The 27,503-nt window shown below is 31.9% G+C and overlaps 1 protein-coding gene across 1 annotated transcript; it reads right to left on the bottom strand.

Annotated features, from left to right (window-relative positions):
* Positions 1-412: 412 nt before the first annotated feature.
* LOC129226884 (uncharacterized) lies at positions 413-14,525 on the bottom strand. The gene is made up of 5 exons (XM_054861512.1): positions 14,498-14,525; positions 13,363-13,452; positions 8,923-9,113; positions 7,962-8,117; positions 413-1,595 (listed from the first exon to the last, which is right to left on the bottom strand). The coding sequence occupies exons 1-5, from the start codon at positions 14,523-14,525 to the stop codon at positions 1,458-1,460; spliced, it is 603 nt and encodes a 200-aa protein (XP_054717487.1). The 3' UTR covers positions 413-1,457.
* Between the last annotated feature and the right edge of the window lie 12,978 nt (positions 14,526-27,503).

Here is a 27,503-nt window from a genome sequence, read left to right as displayed (position 1 = left end):
CAAAAAAAAAACTAAAAATGTTGTATACAAAGAAGTTCTTGCTTAAACATAGGTAATACAATAAAATTTTGATGGCCTGTGTTTGCAAAGATAATCAATACTTTAAAAGGATCGTTAATAACAGTTAAAGATCGGATAAGGACAAGGGCCTATATATAAGGAGTCCAGGGGCCCGAGATCCTCCCAAAATTAGAAAAATTTATAGGTAATAAGTATATTATAGGGGATTTTCGAAACTAGGTGCACCAAGCACTATTAACCCCTACGAATTCCATTACCCAAGCAAATGCCAGGTATGGGAATGCTACATATATATATATATATATATATATATATATATCTTTCCAAAACCAAGTTCTGCATTTAATTAACAAAACCATACAATTCATTTACTCCAAAATTTAATTTTTATTATAAGAAAAATTTCCAATCAATCATCAAAGATCCAGCTACCAAAGTTCAGTGTAACACTGAGGTGTTTCAAAAGGCTTTAGTCCATTTTTTTTTAGAAATCCATTTTTCTAATTGTTTATAAATTCAACAATAATAAATATGGAAACTTTAGGTACAATGACAGTAATTTTGAGCGATGAGATACCTTAAAATTATCTATTTTCTTCAAAGGAAGGTGATATAACATAAATCAGTTTAAATACCTTGATTAATTTTTGTAGTCTTATACTACAAAATTTGTTAAAATAAATACAGAAGAAAATAAATACCAGGAGACCACTAAAAAATTAAGATTTTGTAATATTAACAAAATTAAAATTTTTATTCAATCTCATAACAGATTCCTTATTAGAACGATTTTTAATATCATAGCACTTTTAAACAAAAACTTTTTGCATTCATATTTTGAATTTTATGTTATAACTTGATATAAAGTCAGATTTACATTAGGATTTTTTGTCACTTTGTACTTTGACATAGATAAAAATACCTTACACACATTTACTTTAAGAAACTAATGAACACAAACTGCTAAGCAGTAACAGGTATTTAAGTTCCATGCAATGTTACATCAAACTAAATTATTTAAAAATAGAAATCAGGCTTAAACACTGGAAATAAATATTTTTGTAAAAATTAGAAATGAAATCTTAAAAACATATAGCATAAAAAGATGATAATTACTCAAAAGTTTAACTTTGAGTTTATTTTATTGAATAATTAAATTGGTAAGAAATATTTTACTTTTATAAAATAGAAAACAAAAATTTCCATCAGACAGCTTTGCAACAATAAAATCTTACGATAGAAAAGTGTTAAAATGCTTCTATTGACTCAAGTTCTATTTTTACATCGTATAAAGAATATTTACAAACAGACAGTTAATCATGTGGTATAAAATTACAACAATAAAATAAGAAAATCTATCACTAACTACATTATGAAGAAAAACAATCAACTGATTTATGCAATTTATATGATAAAACAATATTTGTACACATCAGTTAATCATGAGATCCCTGACTGTGTCTGTACTTTTCAATTTCTTTGTGATGCATCTTGCGAGACAGCAATGTGATCAATATATCTTCAGTGCCATCTGGGTGACGTTCAGCTTCTAGACTAACATTACCTACATTGGCCTAGAAAAACAGCAACAAGAAAGGTAATTGAAATAAAATAGTTAAGACACTATTGAAAATAAATGATATTTTTTATGAGTCAACAGGAATGCAAATAACTTAAAAATTTTCAAGTTGAATGAAAGTGGCAAAATTAGAAGTCTACAAGTTCTCAACTACACAATTAGACATATAAGGAGGGATAAAAAATAATGCTAAATACATAATTATAAATGTTCAAACGGTAGAATAACATTGTGAAGAAAAACGAGCGAGTATTGTAAAGGCAGATGCAATTGAATTTCAAAATGAGTGAAAAATCGGAACTGAAGGTTAAAAGGGTAAGAAATGGCTAAGATGCATAAATTTTGCACCAAATCTGTACAATTTGATAAATATGCATGTTCTTATTCTAACTAAAAATCCATGTTTTAAAACATGCAAAAAATAAAAATTGCACCAATAAAATCATTCATATTCTGTTTGCATTACCTGAAGGTATTTCTGAAAAAAAAATACATTTGAATAGAGGAATTACAATTTCCTTTTCAAATTTTTAATCCAAACAATACCTCTAATCTAATTTTTCCATTTAGAAATTAATTTGCTTTAAAATATCAGAAGATATTTTCCAGTTTGCAATTTTTCAATTTTTCGGAAATTTGTTCTTTGTTTATTTTTTAGATACAAAAATTAATTATTAATGCCTTTTAGTGCAATCTGAATGCAACCATGGGCTCCTTTAGACTTCATGAGCCTATCTATCTCTAAACTGTTCAAATGCACAATAGATTCTGAGCACTAAAATAACCTAGGTATGTGCCCCCTTTGTTTCTAAGTGGCTGTCCTTTATCAACCCCACAATGACAGAGGCACACCTGAATTGTAGCTAGATGTAGCGTGCGTCACCTCTGATCCCCAAGGACACATAAAACTATGCCCTCCTTTTTGTAATTTTCAGAATCTAAACAGAGGGGGCACAAGCTACGAAAGAAATTCATTTGAAACCCACCAGAAGAATAAAATTTACCACCTTATTCTAATTTCTTTCCACTTTCATAAGCAAGAGTAGACTGATTTGTGAAAATTTCATCCTTATGCTAATTTTGGTTTTCTCTTAACTGAAAATTCCTTCATTTGTTGATGCTGAGTTTCATGAATTTGCCGGCCATTGTGAGAGGTTTCAATGGTCTTTCTTAGAGGATTTTTAACATCTAGTAGATACAAAAGAAAATTGGCACCTTAGAAAATTTGTCCCAAATGGAGGTGGTCACTATAGAGAGGTGGAAGCTCATAGAGAGGTGGAAGTTTCACTGTGTGGTCCAACAACAATTGTAGGGTTGCGTCCAAGGTCAAGATTAAAGGTTTTAAAAATCGAACACATGTATCAATATTTTGAAACTCATGACATGTTAAACTCATATGTAAAATTGTGTTAAAGTATTGTACAATTTTTAAAAAAGGAAACATATGCAGAGTAACCTCGATTAAACGATCGTAAAGGGACTGGAAAAACTTATTGTTAAATCAAGGAGCATAGATATTTAATACAGTCAAACCTGGACCAGTGAAATGTATCGTTAAATTGAGGAAATCGTTAAATCGGGTATCGTTAAATCTAGCTCCGTGAGGTGACCAGAACAGAATAGTCCCAACGTTTGTCCATGCGTGTCGTAAGAGGCGACTAAAATGGATACCCAATCTAAGGTGTGAGGCACCGTGCTGATTGGATGGATGGCATCTGGGTTGTATGATGTCTAAACGATCCCCTCGAGGAACTGGGCGAAACCTCGTTGTAATTTGCCTTACACTTGTACAGGGTGGATGTGCGGGTGTTGACCTTTTACCACTGTCCAGTTCCCAGCTCCTGTGGAGCTGGATACTGGCTTGAAGGAGAGAACCAGCAACCTTGCTGCTGGAGGAGGTGAAGGGTGCAGGTCTGCAACCCACCAACTGGTGAGGGGCGTATCTACAACCCACCAATACTGCAGTAGGGAGGCAGGGGGAACTCATTTATGCACAAAAATGCAACAGGTGCAGGCAGGTGAGGGGAGGCTGTTACAGAAGTCGAAAGCCACTGAGCCAGTCATTCCTGAGAAGATAAGAGAAACCCAACATCTTCGATGGGAGGTTTCAACTCCTTCCACTGAACAAACTACTGCATCTTAAATAGTACGGACTGGTCAACCACAGTCCTATGCTCAAGCAGTGTGTATGTTTAAAATGGCTGTTGTGAGAGAAACCTTCCTGTCAGAGAGGTTATCTTGCAATGACATTGAACATATTCAGCTTGTCTTTCTAAGGAGGACATATCTGATTCTCTCTGAGGATCACATGCCAGAAGTGCAATAAGACTTCTTAACAAAAATAGTATTAGGAAAACTTTCGTTCTTACTGGCTTTTACACTTTAAAGCGGCACCTTTCTATAGAGGGTATTAGTAATGATTCAATTTAAAGAGGTTACCGCTTTAAGGAGGAAACTATTACTCACACCCTGTGTGATTGTGAAGTGTTTTCTGCCTATTGGTTTGAATACCTTGGTCATCATTTGCTTGAACCATGCGAGATTCATGATATTCCTATTAGGTGTTTGCTGAATTCTGCTTCGGCTACTGGTCTGTTTTAAGACTTCTGTTTGGGGACTAGTACAATAGACCTCTGGTCGCAGTGCTTGGTTCGGTTGAGCCCCCCTTTCATTCATTTCATTGTTAAATTGAAGTTATACTGTACCAATATTTTGAAACCAATTGCATATTAAGCTACTAGAATCAATGTCTAATATCTCATTGCAGAGTTCCCACTCTTCCAGCAGATTAAAAAATAGGGCCTTTATACCACACATTTTTAAACTTTTTAGGACCACTTCACGCCGATGTCACACACCAATTGCTTTGCTGTCTTAAGTTCATTTATATGTTTTTTTTTTAATCTAACATTTATAATTGATAAGAAACTTTGAAATGTGTTGAAAAGCACTTCTTTTTTAATTGGCAGCAGTGTTTTAAAACGTTATAACAAAAGTTCTATGGGAGCTATAGAGTTGTATGATAGCTCATTTTAAAGACAATTAGATGCACATCAATTTAATATGTTTATGTAAATTGAACAATTGCTGAGAATTTTTTCCATAAAATGATAAGTACAAAAACTTTAAAGATAGTGTCTTTTAAAATTTTAGGAAAAAACACAAGATTTTTACTGTACTTTAATGAATACAGAAAAGTTCAGAGCGGGACCATAAAAGGATCATAAGTTACAGCAAACAATAAAGGACACATTACTGCAATTTGTGCTAAAACCTTTCAGTAACTACTGAACCTTTTATGGTCCCACTAAAGTTTTTTGGACATTTTTATAAATAGGTATTGAAAATCAAACAGCATTTTTAAAAAAAATTAAAGGACATCAGAAATTTTTTGAATTTTTATATTTTAAAATTTTGTGGAAAATATTTTTTCTTGAAAATTATTCAAGTTACATACTAACGTGAATGTAATTATCTTGAAAATGAGCAATTATAAAACTCTATATTTTTCATAAAGCATGAGCTATAACATTTGAAAGTGAAATTTATAAAAAATTTCCCACATTGTTTGCCATAACTGTTAAGTCACTCACAGTCCCACTCTGAAAATATTGGATGTATTCATTAAAATACATCTAGGATCATATTTTTTTTTCAAAAATTTTAAAGGACATTATTTCAAATTTTGTGAAAAAGGTTTTCTTGAAAATTTCACACATTCAAAAAAAAAAATTTTCTTTTGGCAATGATTAACTGAACAAGGATTTGCCAGCTGAAACCCACTTTTGGAGCAATCTCAGGCACAGGAAAATAGTGACTTTGGAGCAGCTTGGCTCAGGAAAATTGTGACTTTGGAGCAGCTTGGATCAGGAAAATTGTGACTTTGGAGTAGCTTGGTTCAGGAAAATACTGACTTTGGAGCAGTTTGGCTCACCAAAAAGTTTGTTTTGTAGAAACTTGGAGCAAGAAAATAGTGTAATTGGCGAGGCAAAAAGTATAAAAAAATACATATGGAAAAAATGCCTGAATTTGAGAAACTTGAAATTTCTGCATATTCATTACCAGAGCATTAGAATTCCCAGATTTTTGCTACCTGAAGTGTCTCTAACCAGAACCAGAAATCAATTTTCTGCCCTAAAATCTTAAGAAACTTAAGATTAAAAACTGAAGAACAATTAATTTTAACAGATGGCATTCGCTTCAATCAATTTGGCTGCAACTGGATTGACATTTTCGAGTGGGGGGTGGCCAGAAGACGAATTTACAAATCCTCATATACTGAAAACAAAAGATAACAAAGGTTGAAAATAATGATCAGTACAAAATTTTTCTAATCAAAAGAACAGAATCGCATAAAAAATTAAAACGATCAAGTTTTTTAAAAGCGGATGCAATCGGATTTTGAAATGCGCAAAAAATCGGCACTAAGCCAAAAAATCGTAAAAACAATCTCTAAATGCATAAACTTAATAATACTCTGCCAACACTGCAAAATATGCAAAAGGAACTGCAACATTAAATGCAAAATTGCAGTTTTGGAGCGAGTTTGTTCTATTTTCATGCAGAAAAGTCCATTTTGCAGTCTTTTGGAGCAGTTTGCCGTAGGATCGGCGATTGGCACAGCTGGCACATTCCTGACTGAATGTAGATAAATGAACACATATTACCTTAAACCTGTTTCTAGAGACCCCTATTTTGTTCTTCCCCTTCCCTTCCAATGGCATCAAACCTTTCATGGTCCTAGAAACCTAACTACTTGAAATCTTTTTTGATCTACACGTGTTACTGCTTTAAATCTAAACTATACTGATTTTTAGATCTATACGACTTACCTGGGTAATCGAATGACCCCACCAATCTTGTTCAAAAAACTTCCCTCCTTTCCCCTATGCATTTTTAGTGTAACCTAGCTTGATAGGTTTCAATTAATCTGTATTGCACCATTTGCTCGCACATGAGTGAAATCAATTTGCTATTATAATGAGCGATCTTTTTTTTAGCTTTTACATAAATTTTTTATGCAATGTTATCATTTTAGTTAGGATGCAAATATTAGTGATCTATATTTAGCTTATTGCATGGACTATTATAGTCTTCTTACACTGTGGGTTATCCAAATTTGAGTATCTGCAGTTACCGCCCCATCATATTCCACCAATAACCGAGAGTTTACTGTATAAAATTAAAGTGCATGTAAATAACTTTAAAATCAGTTATTATACAAATCTGTTGCTCTGATAGAACTTGAATTAAACACTTTAAAACACTGCTGGCAAGTAAAAAAAAATGCTGTTTAAAAAATTCCAAAAATTAATCGTACATCAGTTATGAATGATAGATTTTTAAAATATAGTCTCTTTAGAACAAGCTCCCATTACTGCGACCCTTCCGTTAGAGTGATTGTTGAATGAAGACCTGTTTGAGGTTCCATACATACAATGTTATTTTAACATCCATTAGAATGCCCACAAGCTAAATTGTTCACTCCAATATAATTTGCAAAATTTTTTACAACTTATTTCTATTCTCAAAATTATCTATTCAAAAACAAATTCTTAAAAATTTTACATTTTTGAAGTAAAACTTTTTCATTGAAAGGAGTTATTTGATTATAAAAGTCTCATTGATGAGAGTCATTATAATAGACCAGATAGACATTATGGTTTTTTTTAGTTTTTTTTTTTTTTAGAAAAAGTTGAAAGAGCGGAAAGCTTTTAACAATATCTAAATAAGGGAGGTAACTAATAATTTGTAAAACAACCTAAAACAGAGCAAAATCAAACCATGACACCTCTATATGAAATATAACAAATGACTGTCAGTTGATTTCAGTGTCTTGTTTCATTAAATGTATTCTTTCAAGTCATGCATAATTTTTGAGAAGTACCTACTTATTATTTTAAAACAGACAATCATTTTTTTAAACCCTCTGAATATAGTAGTTATTCCAGTATTTTTAAATAGGACAGGAAAATATGCAATATGTTCTATACTTGCGTTATAGCAACTCATCAATATAGTGATCTACTTTGTTTTTAGATGACAGGGGTCATTTTGTATACATCGACTGTATACATAAATTTAAAACATCAGAGAGTAAGGTTTCTGAAAGTTTCATGAAAATCGGAAAAGTCAAGTTGAGAAATTTTTTTCGTTGATTTGACACAGAATGACACAAATCCTAAAAAAATAGGCCTTTGATTAATTTTTAGGGTTTTTGACTGCAAAATATGGCCTTTAGAGGGGCGCCTACAAACAATACTTGAAAATAGGGCCTTTATAGGGACTTTTGAGGGCCCATGGGAACCCTGCATTGATATTGTTAATGCAAAATGTCATATGAGAAAATAAAGCAACTTACAAGAGGAAGAAGAGCCAGGAAATACCGATGAACTTCCCACTTTAACTTTCCTTTAACTATATCTTTAAAAATCTTTGTTTGTTTTCTGTCAGTGTCTTCAAATGAATTTAGTATATCTGATCCATATTGGCCGATATTAAATTCTGGTTTACGACTCTGAAAGTAAAAGTAAAAAATCAATAGAAGTCATCTCAGAATTTGGGTACAGTTATTTAAGTCAATAGCCTTTCAGATTATGCAGCAAGAACAATATTTCAACTGAAATCATACCCTTTTATTACATCTGTAACAAATGATTATTGATTAGAGGGATTCAGGTTAAGAACAAGATAGAGTAGGACTTTGATTAACGTCGCTTTTAAAGATATTCTCTGAAGAACAAAAATGAAACAATCAAAAGACTAATTCACGATTATCATGAAATGGTTGAAGAAAACTAAAATAACTGTTTCTGAAGTCTACTACACAATTGCTGTCCCCCTCCCCCCCCCCTCCCTTTTGATGCACACTGCACAAAAAATCTCATGCATTAGTGAACTGAGTCAACAAGAATTGCATAAGTTCTTAATTTGACTTATTTTCTCTCATATAAAAAATAATCTTAAACAACATTCAGCAGTTCCCCTAATAAATTGCTTGCGGTGAAAAATCATTAAAAGGCAATATCTTGCTCAAAAAGACAAACCACAGGCTTTCGCACATCAGTGTTTAAAAAAGAAAAAAAAAAGCTGCCGCGGGTTAATTTTGAACAATTGTCACTGGCCAAAAAAATGCCATAGGTTGAGCCTTAAAAATGAATCTATCTACAGTTTAATTACTAGAGCAGCTTTTACAATATTATATTTTGATACAGTGGAAACATAGAATTGCAGACCAAAATAAAACCCAATAGATTATTTCTGAGAAAACAAATAGTGAATGCCACAAAAAATATCATTTAAAAAAAGAGGAAAGTTCTTACCTGTTCAGCTAAAAATGGCGTTATTCTTTCTTCCCAAGCCTGAATTTTAGCAGTCAAATCAGATTTTACATCATACTCAGCAGAACTTTTTTTATAATCTTCAAAACACTCTTTCATAAGCTCCATAGTATCAAAAGAGGCAGAATCTCCTTCAGCCGGTTCTGCCATGCAATCTTCAATAATAGGATGCTCTGTAAGATAAGAACACAAAACTTTCATTCATTGATAAGAAATACCCATTTGTTTATCGATTGTCAGTTTGTTAATTGTCAGTACCACACATTTCAATTTGTCTACCAAAAATGCAGTACAGTCGATTTCCGACTAACGCAAAGGATGCATTCCAAGAACCCTCGCGTAAGTCAAAATTTTGCGTTGTGGAAAAAGGTAGAAACAAAAACTTTTATAAACGTACCAAATTATTTCAGACACTAATAAACACCGCCTCAAACAGCTTGAAACCATTCCTTAATTATATATTACCGTTTCTTACATCACTGACTTAATTTTTATTTGCATTTTTATTTTTTTAAAGCTGTTTTATTCAACATAAAATACTGTTATGATGCCCAAAATCAATGATCAATGGAAAAGAGAGACATAAATAAACCAGTATGGTAAGTACAGTATGTAGTAATAATAAAATAATGTGCTATAATTGAACTGCTACAGTAGATCCAGTAATAATATTTGTAACTCAAAAAAATGAAGGTGATGATGGTTTATGCTCTGTGATCAAACTATTATTCTAATACATTTTTAAATACAGTTGCTTTGCTAGTTCTTTTAAAGCATTTCCATATGGTAACACCCTCTTCCTGGTTTCTTTAACTCACAACACAAGAGCAGCTTCCATTTTCATAATTTTTGCACTTTGCTTAGACACTGGTCCAGGGTTCATACTCATTTTTAAAGGTGAAAATTAAGGACTTTTTAAGGAGTCTCAAAAAATTTTAAGGAATCATCGAAAATGATTAGATAGCTTTAGGTTCAAAGTGTTCCAGGGGGGAGGGGGCAAAGTACTTGATACATATTATATATACACATACACAAATGAATGACATTGTTTCCGAAATGCAGGGAGAAACTCAATTGACAGGGTTCATACTCATTTTTAAAAGTAAAGATTAAGGACTTTTTAAGGACTCTAAAAAGAAAAAAGGACTTAACGGGGAAATGATTAGATAGCTTTACGTATAACATTTAAAAGTTTTCCAGGGGGGGGGGGGAAGTACATGATACATATTATATATATATATACATGCACAAATGCATCAGTTTCCAAAAAAGCAGGGAGAGGCGTAATCGACTGGGATGTCCTATTATCAGTGAATAAAATTTTGAAATTTCACATCATAGGGATGAGAGTGATCAAAGAGCAAAAAGGAGCCCCCCCCCCCACACACAAAAAAAAAAGAGTTCTTAAAATCAAGCAGAAAAGAGATGAAATCAAAATAGCCCTTTGAGTCCATGACATTCCAAAATTCAACAAAAAATGGCGAATTAACCAGTTTCAAACATAATGCGAAAGTTTTTTCCCTATTAATTATGCTTGAAATGACTGGGTAGTAATTAATACAATAGATGGCACATTTTGTTCTTATAACATAGCATTTAATTCTCATATTTCAGTCATAAAAAAAGATTAGGAAAATGGAGATAGCTGTAGAAAAATAGTTGTATATTAAAGCATTATTTTTTAGCATACATGATTGGAGTGAGAGGCAAATTGGAGAAAAATAACTAAAATCTCTTTTCTTCAAGATGTTTCAACTAGTGTTTTGTTATTATTGCTTTTGATCTGTTATTATTGCTTTTGATCTGTTATTGTTACTAAAATCCTATTTTGAACAAATTTGCAATATCGTTAGTTAATTTATTTCTATATAAAGTTAAATTTTGAAAGAGAGAAAGCAATTTCTAACTCCTGAGTCCTTGAATAAAGGGGTTGATGGAGCCAGAGTTCAATCTTGGCTGTATCACTCACTAATATCAATATTTTTCATATATATATTTTTTTTTTTGGGGGGGGGGGGGCGGGAAAAAAAATATATATATATATAATTGATTATCCCTTTTCCTTGCATTGGAACTCATAATTTGGCTTAAAAAACTTCATATTATTTCAGGATTTTTAAAAAAAAAAACTGAAGTTGCTTCATTTAATCCTGAAATTCCAAAAAATTTTACAGGCTGTAAAGCCTAACCAAAACCATTAGAGATTCACCATAAATATATTGAAAGCTTTTTTAAAGACATAAAAATAGTAACCATGACAAGTTTAAATACAATCAGAGACTGGGAGAAGAACCACATTTCTTCGATAGTCTTTTGCATTTTTTCTAAAATAAATTTAAGAAATAAAAATATTATTGAAATAATGAAAAAAATAAACAGATATAAAGTAGCATATGGTAAAAAAACATTCCAACATTTAAAAAGATTGAAATATTTGCAGGATGCAAAAAGATTGCAATCTCAAACAAGCCAAGCAATTTTCGGCGAAGCACGTGTTTAACGTGGTTGGCATGTCTCCAAAACATACGTTTTCTGCAGATATCGCGGAGGATAAAGATTTGAAGGGGTAAAAAAAGGGAAAAAAGAAGAAAAAGGGAATCAAACTTGATAGTGTTTAAAATATTAAGGAAATTTTCAGAAAATTAAGGACTTTTTAAGGGTTTTTTAGGGACCTTAATTTTGCTTGATGAAATTAAGGGTTTCTTAAGGGTTTTTTAAGGAAGTACGAACCCTGTGGTCGGCGAACTTTCACGAATTTCCTTTTCTTGACTTTTAATTGTGCGTATGGAAGATTCACCTATTTCATCACAAACTTTAGATGAAACAGCACTCTTAGGGCTCCTTATATTTCAATAACATTGTCACTTAAAATGAAAAAATAAATAAATGGAAAATGAGGAGTACTTATTTGTATGCACTAATAAAGTGGTGTCCATGTGGGAACTTCTGCTGACAGTGATGCTAATTGAATGAAGGTCCATTTACAAAAAGAAAAACTTTTTACTAGCCAATAACAAAGCCCATACTTACAAACCTGAGATTCCTTTCCAAAAAATTTTGTGTTGTGAGAGAGGAATACGCGTTAGGTACATAATTATTTATTGGCAAAAGAATCTCGTTATAGCCATTTGGCATAGGTCAAATCCCGTTGTAGCAGAGTCGACCAAAGAGGTATACCAAATACCAATCGAAAATTCAGTGCATCTGTAAAATTTAACTTTAAAAAGTCATAATCATTGGTGCAAGAAAAATCTAGTATGTTGTGGCATCACGAAACTTTCTTCTATATTTTTCTTTTTTTTTCTGATCCCTTCCCCATGCTTGACGAGGAAGCAATATTCCCAACAAAAACCAAATTACACATGCAAAAACTTTATGACCACCCAATGTCTGAATTACTGCAAAAGCAAAGCAAAGAGCGGAAATTGAAAGTTATTTTAAAAGCCTTGCTTGAATTACAAATATTTTATTTGTTAACAAACATAAAATGGCAACAGTTAAAATTTTTAAATCCTTGAGATAATATTTCCGATCATTTCCATACAATCAAAATCACGAGAAACATGCAGACGACAATCTATTATGATTTATCTTTCTTATTGTTGCATTAATAAAGCTATTTTTATTCGTAAAAAAAATCAACAAAACTTGGAGCGATTGGCGTCAAAATTGAACCAAAGAATGTTTACTTATGGATTCACATGTATTCCAAATTTCAACCAGAACTTAGCATTACTTCTTGAGATAGGGCACTCATAATGGAAAAAAAGAACGGGCGATTGCGCTACCCCCTTTTTAGCTGTTGACACCAAAATAAAATCAGCTCTTATATCCACTAAGGGCTGCTTGCCAATAAATTTTTCTTTCATTCCGTTCATTATTTCTTGAGATACAACAGTCACAACTGACAACAAAAAACGTTCTATAGCTCAACCCCCATTTGAGTTATTGACACCAAAATTGAATCAGCACATGTTCCTGTTAATGGCAACATATGGACCAAATTTTGTTTGATCCCGCCAGTTACTTCCTGAGGAATAGCAAGCACGCGTAACTCAAAAAAAGTTCCACTGCTCCAACCATCTTGGAGGAATTCGCGCCAAAAACCAATGGGCACAAGTTCACATAGGGGCACATATGTGTACCAAATTTCATTCGATTTCATGCGGTAGTTTTTGCTGTAGAGTGGCCACAAAAAACTGGTCACCCACACACAGACAGACAGACATTTTCCAAAAATAGTCAAAATGGACTCAACACATTTCAAAACGTTCGAATCCGTCAAAATTCGAAAGTCGAAAATTTGCACGAATCCAATACTTCTATATGTTAGATATAGAAGAAAGTAAAAAAAGGGTCATAAAAATTAAAAATGAACAATAAAAAAATTCAACTTATTACTGCTCGAAGATCACAACTTACCATCAGCAGACATGTCTGGATTATTATCAATTTCAACATCACAATCATCAAATGATGGACATACAGGAGATTCTTCATTTTCATCATCATCTAATCATAGTAAGATAAAAATGTAAAGTGTCTGCACTAACAACTCAAAACTATCTGCAGATACATAAAACTGTACAATGGGTAGGTAAACTCTTTAGTAATGGAATGCTAATCATGTATCATTGAAAGCAAGAGATGAAATTTTTCAATTTATCTGCTGATTTTGAAGATAACCAGTTAACCGTTAATGTATCCATTAGGCCTTTATTAATGAAAAATTCCTCACCTCCATGACAGACATTGTCATAATTTCTGAGGTGAAAATAAGTGATGGAGGGTAAATACATCAACCTTAGGCATTCTACTAACATTATAATTTGCCAGTATATCCTCAAATTTACTAAATACTATTTTTAACACACATTTGAACTAAAAGGATAATTAAAATTAAGCCATACTTTAATTAAGAGAGCTTCATTTAGATTCCCGCTAATCATTAAAATAGCTCATTGTTTGCACAATTAACAAAATTACTACTTTGATATTAAATTGGCCTTGATTTTTAAACATTTTTTTTTTATTATTAACATAAACAAAGCTTTTTTTTTTAAAGTAAAATTAACTGGAACTAAGCTGGGTCATTGTTTATGGTTACTTCTAGTAGGTAACACTTTCATGTAAGAATGAAAAAAACAGAAAACAAAAGGTTTCCTGATTAAAAAATATTTGCGTTCAAAAGTTACATTTCCTGGAGAATGACCCATAAACTCAAAAACGAGTTCACTATTTATGAAAATTTAAAAACGTTAGTCAAACTGACAAATAAATCAAACACCTTTCAATCTTATTAGTAACAAACAATAGACATTTAGAGGAGAAAACATTATAGTTAAAAATAGTCAAAAACTTATTTCATTTAATGCTCAAAAACAAGTTTAGCAATAAAATAATAAACAGAAAAAATACATAAATAAAGCAAGGATAAAAGAAAATAAAAGAAAGAGAAGAAATCTTACAGAGCATGAATATGGAAACACATTAATACACGTTTGCAAATAAGGACAGTACAAAATTAAAAGGTTTAAATGAATTAGATGTTACATACTTTTTCTCAAATTTTGCTTGTGATTCATCACCTAATTCATCTGCTGGCTCGTCTGCAGAAGTCTATAAATAAAACAGGATGAAGTTATTTACAGTTAATTTAAAATCAAAAATATTAATGACATTAAATGTTAGAAATCCCCACGAATAAGGGGAAAGGGATGTTATTCTAAAAATTCTGCTCACCATATGATTTTTTAAGCTACAATTTTTTTTTCTTCTCCAAAAATTTAGTGTATTAATATGAAATGTAAAATTTATTTTCAGTATAATGCTGAGCTCTAGAAAGCTATATCTACTATATATTTCATTAGAAGGTGAAATATTTCAAGTTAATTTCTTTTTGCAGTTTTTTGAAATGAAGCTTCACCATGATTTTTCCCTTCAAAACATTTTTTTCTCAGTCACTTTTTCAGCAGGTCTTACAAACTTGTTCACTTTGTAGAGTATTATTCTAAAAATCTTATGAGAAAACGAGCTGATGTGTGCATCACATGACTTCCTTTTACTCCAATTTAATGTCATTTCTCCATTATTGGCAATTTTAAGCTGATTCAATTGTTTACTCTGTAAATATCACCAACAATGGCCAAATTGAAACTAGATTAAAAAAAAAAATATCGTCAAATTTGTCGCAAAGTTGGCAACAAAACTTGGCGACCAAAAGACTGGCGATATATCGCTAGGTGTCCTGCCAAATTTATAACACCACTTGAGTTTACGTTGAAATTAACAATGATTTCCCCCCAAAAAGGGACAAAAGACCCCTTTTAAAAACACCCCGAATGCCAACCAAAAGGGGAAATGAACTAGACCCCACTAGGAATCTACATATCAAATTTCAACTTTCTAGGACATACCGTTCTTAAATTATGCGACACACATACGCACATACGTACATACATATGTACGGACGTCACGAGAAAAAGTCGTCGTAATTAACTCAAGGAATCAAAATGGATATTTCGGGTGTTTATACGTTCTTAGGCACTTATCCCGCGTGTGGCCGGATTGAAAAAAAACTCAACATTAATTCGGGGGTGAGCAAAATGGAATTTAAGGCCGAATTTTGAGTGAAAATTTTTTTGTGAATATAATACTTCCTTTTTTGGAAAAGGAAGTAAAAAAATGAAATCCAATTATTTGAGCAAACAATTTTGAGATTTAAGTATACAAAAGTTACTGTGCATAAGGGACCATTCATTAATTATGTACGGATGATTTTGGCAATTTTTGACCCCTCCCTCAACTCTTGTAAGGGGTAAGTAATACTTTTCAAACCCCCCCACCCCCCCATCTTACATAAGATTCCATTGCATTTTTCAAAATAATAAAAAACAAATCTTACATCACTGGAATCATTGTTTAATTCACGATTATTAACAGGGTTCATACCCTTTAGGCAGAAAAAAATTCAAGTACTTTTCAAGTACTTTTCAAGGTAAAAAATTTTGTTTTCAAGGCAATATCATAAATTTGTACTAAAAATATTGTATGCAGATTTCATTTACTACAAACACATAGAAATAAGGGCAATAATACAAAAAAGTATAGGAAAACAAAATTGCTTTTTTCTACAACGAGAGACACTTTGGTGAAAAATCTACTGCGTTCAAAGTTTTTCTGAAAATGTTTGAAAAGTTTGGTCATAAAGAGAAGCAGATACCAAGAGGTTTAATTTTGAGGTTTTTCAAAGGTTGCAGCAGTCAAAGGTTTGTATATTTTCTAGAATCAGCAAATTAATACTTTAAAAAAAAAAACCTTTCATAAGTGCTTTTAACTTTTATGGGAAGAAACTAAAATACCCAAGTTCAATGGCATTGCCAGAGAGGAAGTTTTTTTGTCACTCCCCCCCCCCCCCCGGTTTCAACATTTATTTCCACTATCTATACAGTGGTTTATTACAATGTAAGGGCGGTTAGGGACAAAACACTACCCAGAAAGTTATTTCAGTTTGCACTATTAAGTTCTAAAAATATTAGGTTTGCAAATCATTTATAAGTATGCAAATCAATTATTCATAGGTATTTATTAGCTGTTCAGCCAATAAGGCATTTCAACTGTCCACGAGTAAATTTACAAAATAGGAAGTAAGAAAAGTTTATGAAAGTCCACAGTACCAGTCTCTACACCTCAAAATATACAAAAGCAGCTTAAGCAGTGATAAATAATCTGAATGCAAACTTGAGCCTATTCAGCTTTCATTGACTAACTTGCAATAGACAATAAATGTGCAAGTTCAGATTTATAGAGCCATATTTCGAAATTGAAAAGATTCACAAGAAGTTGACATATATTATGACAAAAGTAGTTTTATTTTGGGAAAAAATGGGTTATTGTTGAAATTAGAATTTAAATTTAGAAAGGCAATAATATTCAGGTGTAATTGTGATTTGTGAGTTCATAAAAAATTACCTGAAAGTTTCAAAGAGCAAAAATGGGGCAAGGGGGGGGGGGGAATAATTTTTAAAACTAAGACCCCTTTTACTTGAATATACATATGTACAACAATAGCTTTTGCTATGCATACAATTCATAAAATAGTTTATTAAGGTCAAAATATTCTGCATAGAAATACCATGCCCAGTGCCTGTTGATAACCAGCCAACAGGCACTGGGCCCTAGCTAGGCTGGTACTCGGTCAATTTATTAGATCCAAATGAAGATGAATGACCCTCCTTAAGCTATCTACCCATTTGCTGATTAAAGCCCTCTTTCAGTAAGCTCCAAGTACCCACAACCTTAATAAAGTAATAATTTTGAACCATTTGAGGAAAATGGGAAAATTGGAGATAAAAGCATAAAAACGAACACTACTACGGATTTCAAGTGAATAATCATAACACAACCACCCCTGTTTTATACACCTTATTTATTTTAGCAGGCATAAAAAAATGATGTACTTATTAATAAAATTATATAAATCAACTTTATGTTTAAAAATACAAACTTTAAGTTAATTTGTGTAGGTGCTCAATGGCTGAAATTTAAATTTTTTTTAAAAAAATCTGTTATGACCAAAAATTAGGTATAGATAATCATTCAAAATTGCAAAAATAAACAAGCAAATAATTAAACAAGACCAAGGTAATAAATTCTTTAACTCTTTAGTTATTAAAATAAAAAATAAAATAAGCTAATCTGATGTAGCAGTGTCAAAATAACTACTAATAGCCAAAAACATAAAAATATTTACAAAATGCAAACGGATTGAAATCTCAAACAAGGGAAGCAAATTTTCGCGAATTTTTAATGTTGTCATGTTTCCCATAAAATAAACTTATATTTTACTGAAATTAAACATAAAATATTGCTAATCTACGGTAGCAAATATGAAAATAACATCTGATTAGTGAATATATTTAAATATTTGCAAGATGCAAAAAGATTGAAATTTCAAACACGAGAAGCAATTTTTCGCAAAGTCTGAGTTCGTTCGACGTGGCATGTTTCCCATGAAATAAAATTTGTTTGTTTTTTTATTAAAATTAAACAAAAAATATACCTAATCTAAGGTAGCCATATGCAAAACTAACATTTGATTAGCCAAAGTATTTGAATATTTGCAGGATGCAAAAAGATTGAAATTTCAAACACAAGAGCAATTTTCCGCGAAACCCGAGTAAGTTCAATGTTGTCATGGTTTCCAAATTAATTTCTTTGTTAATTAATGAAATCTAACAAAAAATAAACTAATCTAAGGTACCATATGTCAAAATATCTTTCGGTTGTAAAAAACATCAAAATATTTACAAGATGCAAAAGGATTGAAATCCCAAACACGGAAGCAATTTTTCCCGATGTTGCATACTGAACACATGTTCAGAAAATTGCATTGGTGAAATACTTTTTTTAAACTTCTAAGCACAATTCGTTGATTTTTGAGAGAATTTAAGCACTAAGAAACTTTTTCAAGGTTTTAAAACTTTTTCAAGGTTTTCAAGCACTTGAAAATGAACTTTTTTTTTTCAAGCACTTTTCAAGGTTTTTCAAGGGCGTACGAACCCTGATTAAATTTCCTTTAAAAACCTTTTTGTGTCCTGAAATATCAACTAAATGGAATCTAGATTGAATGTTTTTTCGACAAATATTTTTTGTATATGATGCAATACTAATTAAAAATAAGACATGCCATACACAGTGCGGTTTTTTTTTATAGTTTACACATTCATTATTTGGAAAACAATTAAAAAACAGCTCATCCTAATACGTTTTTCCTTCCAGAAGCAAATGAAACATGATCCCTGCCACACCACTTGTCCTCACTATTTCTAATCTAAAACATAGACTTGGAAAATATTACAGAAGAATGGGTCTGATATTCCCCATTTCCCAAGTAAGAGTATGTAGAGATTTTTCCAATCCCCCTTTCCTCTCGGGACCCTTACGTAATTAATGAATGGCCCCTAACAAGTAAAATAAATAATTTATGAAAAATATCAACCATTCAATTGCGTAATATTCATGTTAATCAGATAATTTAAAATGTTCAATAAAAAGAGAAGATTAAAAACAGCATACCTTTTTCCTACCCAATGACTTCCTATAAATTTCAAGGAGCTTTTCAAATTCCTGGTGCATATCAGCATTCTGATTCAAACAATACATTTCCAGACAAAACTTAGAATTACTATTTGAAACTTTGTCGCCTATTGCATAAACTAAAAGCAAAAACAAATGATTGATTAAAGATATAAAATAGGCTAATTTAGATATTAGTCAAACCATGTTTTGACTAACATCAGTGATGTTCCCATAGGCCCATACAGTGGCATAGCTAAGGTGGGGCAGAGGGGGCGGTCTGCCTCGGGCGGCACTTTTCGATTGGTTAACAAATTAACCCTTTTGATGTGGAAAAAATAAACATTTTTTAACTAAGGAAATTATGGTTTTAATCTGTTGCTGCAGACAAAAAGAAATTCTTCGAATTGCAAGACTTTTGTGTCACTACCAGATTAAAAAATTACTTTTATACAAACTTTCTGCTTTCTTTCAAAAACTTTCAAAAGTCTTTCTTGATAGCATATCAGTACAATTCCTTGTTTTCTTCTGAGGGTGCGGCAGTGGTCATGGGACCAATGTTTTTTTAGACTATATAAGTTAATTCCAGGCGGAAGAAAACAATGAAATTTTCAAATTTTCGTATAGTAAAGAGTTAACACTGGTTTTAAGAGAGCTTCTTGGAAACCTCCTAGTGAAACAAAAAACTTTTTCTTTCTTTTTTTTTATTTTAATTTCAGGAAAATGGTAATAAGAGTAAGAAAGGGAAGGGGAGATGAAAAATGGTACAAGATACAATTTATTGCTCATCACAGGGGTGGCTTTACATGTTGCAGAGTTTACTTTGATTTCTCATTTATTACAAGAGTTCTCTGCTTCAAAAGAAAAACGAGCTGATGTGTGCATCACAGGACTTCCTTTTACTCCAATTTAAAGATAATAGTGCCTCAGAGTGAGCAAAGAAACACTTTAAATACTTTCATTCCATGTCTGTTGCGAACCGAAGCAAAGAAAACAATTTATACAGATAAATTTTACGAATGTTAGCAGTTTTTAATGTGATTCAATGGTTAACTCTATAAATATGGCCAAATTGAAACCAGATTTTTTTTTAAAAACGCCAAATTCGTCACCAAGTTGGCGACAAAACTTGGCGATCAAAAGCTTGGTGATAAATTGCCAAGTGTTTGCCAAATTATAGCACTGCTTGAGTTTACATTGAAATTAACAATGATTTTACCCCAAAAAGGTGTAAAAGACCCCCTTTGGAACATCCGAATACAACCAAAAGAGAAGGTGCACAACTAGACCCCACTTGGAGTCTATGTGCCAAATTTCAACTTTCTAGGACATACCGTTCTTGAGTTATGCGAGATACATACAAACATAGGTACATATGGACGTCACGAGGAAACTTGTAATTAACTCGGGGATCGTCAAAATGGATCCTTCAGGTGTCTATACGTTCTTAGGCATGTATTCACCTGTCATCGGGTTGAAAAAAAATCGATATTCATTCGGGGGCGAGTAAAATGGAAATTAAGGCCGATTTTTGAGTGAAAATTTTTCCTGAATACAATACTTCTTTTTTTGTAAAAGGAAGTAAAAAAAAAGGGATTTCTGTTTTCTCGCTTTTGAGAGTAGAAAATCTATCCGTCAACTTTGGATCACATGTTAGACTATTTCTTATGGAAGGTAAGCGAATTTCATTTTTTAACATTTGGTTTGGTCCCTCAACTTGGCCAGACATGGTCTAAAATTGTTTTTTAGCCTATTCAGTTTCAAATAATTCAGGTTGGGAACCTCTCCCACCTCCACTCTGTAGACTAACAGCGTGAAAGACAGCTTAAAACTTTTTTTAGGAGGGGGAGCTCTCTAATTTTTTATCTCTTTTCCTGATATCACCAAAGATAGTTTATAAATACGGATTTAAACCTCTTCATTTAAAAAATTCTGGGTAGAACCCCGAACTCTTGTCTTTTCCTCTAACATAGCAAACACAGCCAAAAAGTACATATTTAAACCTTTAATTCTGAAAACTTTCCTGGAGAAAACTCCTACCCTCTCTTCTGAAGTAAGTCTCAACATATAGCCTAAAATTACATATCAATTTGTGAAAACAGCATTTGAATCTTGACTATCTTTTTTTTTTCTTAAAGCGATCAAAGATAAAGTGATTGAATCAAGATTTTGGGAGGGAAATCTCCCTCTGCCCCCTTTTACTCCTAATATATTATCACTATCAAACAAAGCCTTACGGAAAGTTTCCATAAAAGAGCTGCCTGGCTTCACAACATTTTTGGTACTATTAGGTGTTAGGAAACCCATTAACGTCACCAAAGATAGGCTAGAATCGCATTTTGGAGACTTTGGTGCTGAGCAATTTTTAAAGAAAGAAGCTTCTCCATTTCAGTAAACCTCCAAAGATACCTTTAAAATTGATTTCAATTTAAAAAATACTTCAGAAGACACATCATTGCGTCTCTCTCCTCTAACGCCTACAACTGTGTTAGAATATGCATGCAATTGCGTTGCCAAAGATGGTTTAAAATTGTAATTGGCTCCGTCCACAGTCAAATAAAATTGCCCACCTACATTTTCCTAAATTTTTCCATCGGTTGTGTTTCTATACATTTTTTATTTATCCGTAAAAAAAAATGGAAGCCTGACTCCTAACTGGTTGTATTATAATGGAATGGTTGTATTATAATGAATGAAATTAAAAAAATTCAAAAAATCAGCAACTATTTTAACTATTTTAAATGATGAGTCAAAGCGTTTATGTTCTTTACACTCTTTTTCCTATCGAACAAAATGACCATTAGCAATAATTTCCCTAATTCCAATTTTCACACCCCAACTCTTTTTTGACAATTATTCAACTAACATAAACTGCACATTTTCAATCCCCCCCCTCCCCTTCCAAGGAAGTTGTAGTTGCCCACACAGTCAAATTTCCTTAAAATATGCCCTGAAGGAAGGGCTTGAAACAAGTTTTTGAACATAAATGTGCGATTTTCCTGCTATAGTGTATGAAAGAATGTTTTCATGAACGCGTTTTTTTTAAAAAAGATTTTATAAAGATTCTGTGTTTGAGATTACGGTGGTTATTGATAACTATTGCTTTTGCAGTATCAATAGGAATTTGATTTATGAGTTCTTGCAGCCTTATTACACTCTTGCGTTTAACTTTTCCAGATTCCACGATCCAACTATCCGGAAAATTCGCGAATCTGGTTTTCGGCGTTTCACGCAATTTCGCGGCATCACTTATGCTCTAAACGGCTTTAATTTTAAAGGTCATTCAATAAAATATCGCATTAGAATGCGACAATATTCATTTCTTCAGTTTTCATTTGGAATAAAACATGAAAATTTCCGACTTACGAATGCACTTCTTAATTCAAGAAAATATTTCCGAAATGTTGTCATGAATAAAGGATAACCTTTGAAGTTCGTTTTTGTAAACATTTTCCCCAGCTATATGTGAGTAATATGGTATTTATTAAGAAACAGTTCATATTCTTTTAGGTATTGAATGTGTAAATTCCGAAAATGCGTATTTTCAAAAAAAATGGCGAGAAAATCTGCAAAAAGTAGCCAGTTTTCTGGTTCACGGAAAAAAGGTTCTGCACTGTATTATAATGTAAAATGCTTGGAACGCTGAATATGTGTAGCCACGGTGGCTCGACCTGAAATTGCGGGCGTCGGGATCTAGTGGTTGTAAGTTCGAGTCAGCCATGAGGCAAATCTCGAGGGTCGTTTTCAGAGATAATCCTAAACAATGCTAAATTGATTTGTAAAATATATATATATATATATATATATATATATATATTAGTTAATTAATGAGAAAAATAAGACAATGATACATATATATATATATATATATATATATATATATGTATCATCGTCTTATTTTTCTCATTAATTAACTAATATAAAGCTGTAGAGTTTGTTTGATCGCACTAATCTCAGGAACTACTGGTTCGAATTGAAAAATTCTTTTTGTGTTGAATAGTTCATTCATTGAGGAAGAATATAGGCTATATAACACCACGCTATGACTGATAAAAGTGAAGCAGCAATAAAAAATGTGACAAAAAATGGGAAAATTTATATTGTAACGTAAAATTCTTTTGAAAGCCAAATATACGCATATTTTTGAGGTAGACCGTGCAATGCCGCTAGTATAATAAAAAGTTATTCACTAAATTTTATTTTTCATACCTTAAATCTGTACTTCAAAACCAGACTGATGTAAAAATGTTTGTTTGGTGTATACAACAATTGGGACATGTACTAGTAAATAATTATAAGGGATTTTTTCTTTTTTTAAAATCAGGAATTACTGTTATAGCTCCAAGATGAATAAGATTCTACATACAATGCAGTAATAACCTAAATATCAGAAGATTCTACATACAATGCAGTAATAATCTAAATATCAGCCTTTTGGACTTGTGCTACTCTGGCCCTGAGGTACAGTATTATCTCAATAGCAAACCTCAAGTAAACTAACAGCGTGGCAACAGAAACTGTAAAAAAAGGTTCCCTGACTTTTCCCTGATTTCCTTGATTAAGTTCACAAAACTTCCCTGATTTACGTTATGGGCAGTTCTCAAAAGGTGGGAACAAAAAAGTTAACTTTGAGCAATTTCAAAAATTTTCAAATTTAACATCAATTTTGCTTTTACTCTAAAGCATGCATACCTAGAACACAATATATGAACAAGAAAAGACAGCAGGTATTTGTAAAAATTGTTAGTTAGCAAATCAAATCAGCAGTCTGTAGGTAACAGATTTTGGACATTGTTGTCCTGTAGGTAACGGATTTTGGACATCATCATAATGTAAGTTTCACAATTTTTGACAATTGTTAATCTGATTTTTAACTATTATTCAGTGGAACCATTCCTACCCCTCATTACGACTGTGCCTATGTAAATTAAAATTTGGATATTCTCAAAGGAATACTTTAGAGCAGTAAACTTAAATAAGTGCTCTTACTACCTGCATCAGTTTGAGTTATCATGTACAACATTTACGGCAAAAGTGTGAGGTTTTAAAAATTAGAAATAAAATTTTAATCAAGACAAAGTTTGAATTGTTGCAAGACACCAATATTAATGTCTAACTGTCATTTTCGCCTAGGAAAATAGAAATTTGACATAAATATAAGAAAATAAAATGTAGTTGACGTACGTCTTTTTAATGCAACTTACACTTATCCAATTTTACTACATGGAATGCTACTAAATCTACACGGAAAGGACAAACAGACACATTTTGTGAAATTATTTATAATAAGTGACAGTTTTCTACGGAATGTGCTTGCATACCTAAACACTTACAAAAACTTATAAAATGAGTCTACCTAACACGTGAAACCGTGAAAGTAAAAACACCGCAAGAAAATCCGTGAAACGGAACGTTAACGACTATTAATAACAATGACCGGATTCCTTATTTTCTGAACAGTGGACTATCTGTTTAGCTTTTGGGCTATTGAGGATGATTTTTATATCTGAAAATATTGTAACGGTGTCATATTTTGCATATATTTATAACTGACTAGCTTAATACCCCCGTAAAAGGTTGTCCCACAAGATATGCAAGACAATCATTTGTCTCTGCATTAAGACAATGGATGTACCGCCCGTCTGTTTCAACCACAGACAACGTGCCAGTGGACACGACAGAACCAAAGAACATTGTTGACATAACCCCGATAATATGCCTCATGCTTTTTCGTTTTTACTTGATGCTATTTTTTCTGCAAATGCTCAACTTTCTGTGCTATTTACAGTCTTGAAAATTTGAGCCTAGAGTGGTGTGAATGCAGGTTTTTACTGTCATTTAGATAGAATTCCTCCATTTAATTATCTAAAAGAGAGCATTGAGAAGCACCCGGGCAACGCCGGGTATTAAGCTAGTACTGCATAAAAGCTTATGAAAACACTTTTAAACAATTAAAAATTGATTCTGTGGATCGATAAATACCTTTAAAACGAAAACATCATATACTTAGTTCTCGAATAATAGCATTGTAAAGATCGTAACTTTTGGACATACATCAAATTTCAAACTTACGTTTTTTTTTTTTAAATCGTTTACAAAGTAAATAATCTATCTTTACTTTTGTTATTTGTGTAAAATATTAACAAAAATTTATTCAGTGTAAGATTCATACCTTTAATTTTTTAATGGTACATTTGCTCAGTTAACGTTTTGGTATGTCCAAAATTGTGCCTTTTAGAAAAGAAAATATTTTTTAAGGGCATTTGAAGAGCATTTTTTCCATAATTTATGTCAATTCTTGTCTCTATACAATATTATAGTGTAACTTAAAAATTTTTGAGTAAATTAAAATGAAAGTTATTTGGTGTTGAAGCTTCAAAGTTGAGGTCTGTGTTTGCTCCCACCTTTTGAGAACTGCCCTTATCAATGATAATGGTTTCCTTTCTTTGTCCTACCTGAAAACCATTGTACATTAAATAAAATGCAATATTTAAAACGTTTTAAGCTGTTAACTAAAAATATATTTTGAAAAGATGATCCTTTTTTTTTTGGTAAAAATAGTATCTTAAATTATCTATAAAGAAATATTACAGGAAATCTAAAACAAATACTTAACTTCCAATAACCAGTTAACATAAGAATTGTAAGAAATTTTTAAAACCATTATTTAAAGACAATCTAATCATGATATAAAACTAAAAAGTTGATATGGAAATAATTTTGAACTGAATTTTCAAGCAGTATAATTGTTGCTGCAAGAATAACAAGCAATAGTAGTAATAATAAAGTATAGAAGTAATGTAGTTTTACTTACGTAAGTAATAGACATATTTATGTAAAACAAAATGGAAACCTTTTAACAACCAGTCATATTGAGCTGTTCCCTAACCAAGAACTTAGGTTTTAATGAATGAATACAGCATTTTAACTATTAAAAAATAATAAAAATATTTATTTATGTACACAACTCAATTTCAAATGATTTCATTATTTGTTGAAAAAAAAAATCTTAGATTATTTTAGTAACAAACAACATAGAAATGCAGAAAACAATTATTAGTTTCAAAAATGGTTTTAAAATAAAAGACTTTTAAAGTCTGATAAAACAAAAAAAAAAAAAACCCTTTGTGTAATCTGAAACGAAAACAAATTATAGCAAGGCAAAAAACAAAGTTGATTATCATTTAACATTCAACTTTAGCAATTAAATTAAATCTCCAAGTAATAACTTTTAAAATTTTAACAGTTTTAATTTAAAAACAAAGATTTTTTTTCTTGAAATTGATAACAGCATGCTAATTCTTTAACACTAGAACCTCAGAAATTTCCGTATACCTAAAACCGCGGGCAGGGGTCAATTTGACCCAAAGTTTAAAATGGGTTCTTTGATGTTTAGAAAGAGGTAAAAAAATATTTTTGATGAACAAGAGTAATACTAAAATTATATAATATAATAGTAAGATATAAAATTCTCTCCCATTAACTTCAATCATTTATTCATTTCACTTTGTAGTGTAAATTTCCTCCCAGAAGTAGTTTTTCTGCTATTACACTGTCCAGAAAAATTAGATACAGTATCTTCATTTGAGGAAATATTTTCTTCATCTGGGGGCACATATTCATCATCGCTGAAAACAACTTCTTCATCATTATCATTTTCGGATTCATTTTCCGATAATTGTTGCATATATTCGAGGGCCTCGCCATTTGTAAAAAAAGTTCTAGATTTTATTTCATCTGGATATAAATTTGAAAACTTTTTTTGTTTATGTACACATTGTTTTTTCCTCCCAGAAGTAGTTTTTTTGCTAGTACATTGTCCAGAAAAATTAGATATCGTATCTTCATCCGAGGAAATATTTTCCTCATCTGGGGGCACATATTCATCATCCCTGAAAACAATTTCTTCATCATTATCGTTTTTAGATTCATTTTCCGATAATTGTCACATATATTCGAGGGCCTCGCTAACTGTTAATTTACGCCTATTTCTTCCAGCCATTTTCACATCAGATCATTTTATCTCCGTGCAAACAAGGCGCCAAAAAATCGAACAGACTGGTACAATCAAACTATCCAAAGCAATGCGAACAACCAGTTGTGAATTCAGAAAGAACCGGATGTGCGCCAGTTCACCACTTTCCCTTCTATGCCAAAACAAAAAATATCAGAAAGAAAACATTCCTTGAATACACTAACCAGACGCATTTTTCTCCAAAGGAACGATAATGTTAGGGGAGGGGGGGGCGTCTGCAACACTTGTTACTACTACTGCAGACCCCCTCCCCACCTGCACTTGTTATCAGTAACAATTTACTGACCTTGAAGTATTGTTTGCCTTCATCTGGGAAATGGAGAGAGGACTGAAAAAGCTTTTCTTATTCTAAGAAACGTTGAACTGCAACTTTAGTGCTTGAGATTATAATGGGGTCAAAATGACCCATTCCGCGGTTTTAGGTATAAGTATTAAAATCAAAAAAGTGGTA

Source organism: Uloborus diversus, chromosome 7, assembly GCF_026930045.1.
Source record: "Uloborus diversus isolate 005 chromosome 7, Udiv.v.3.1, whole genome shotgun sequence".
Lineage (NCBI taxonomy): Eukaryota > Metazoa > Arthropoda > Arachnida > Araneae > Uloboridae > Uloborus > Uloborus diversus.
Note: the sequence above shows the minus strand (reverse complement) of the source record. Positions and strands in the feature narration are given on the sequence as shown.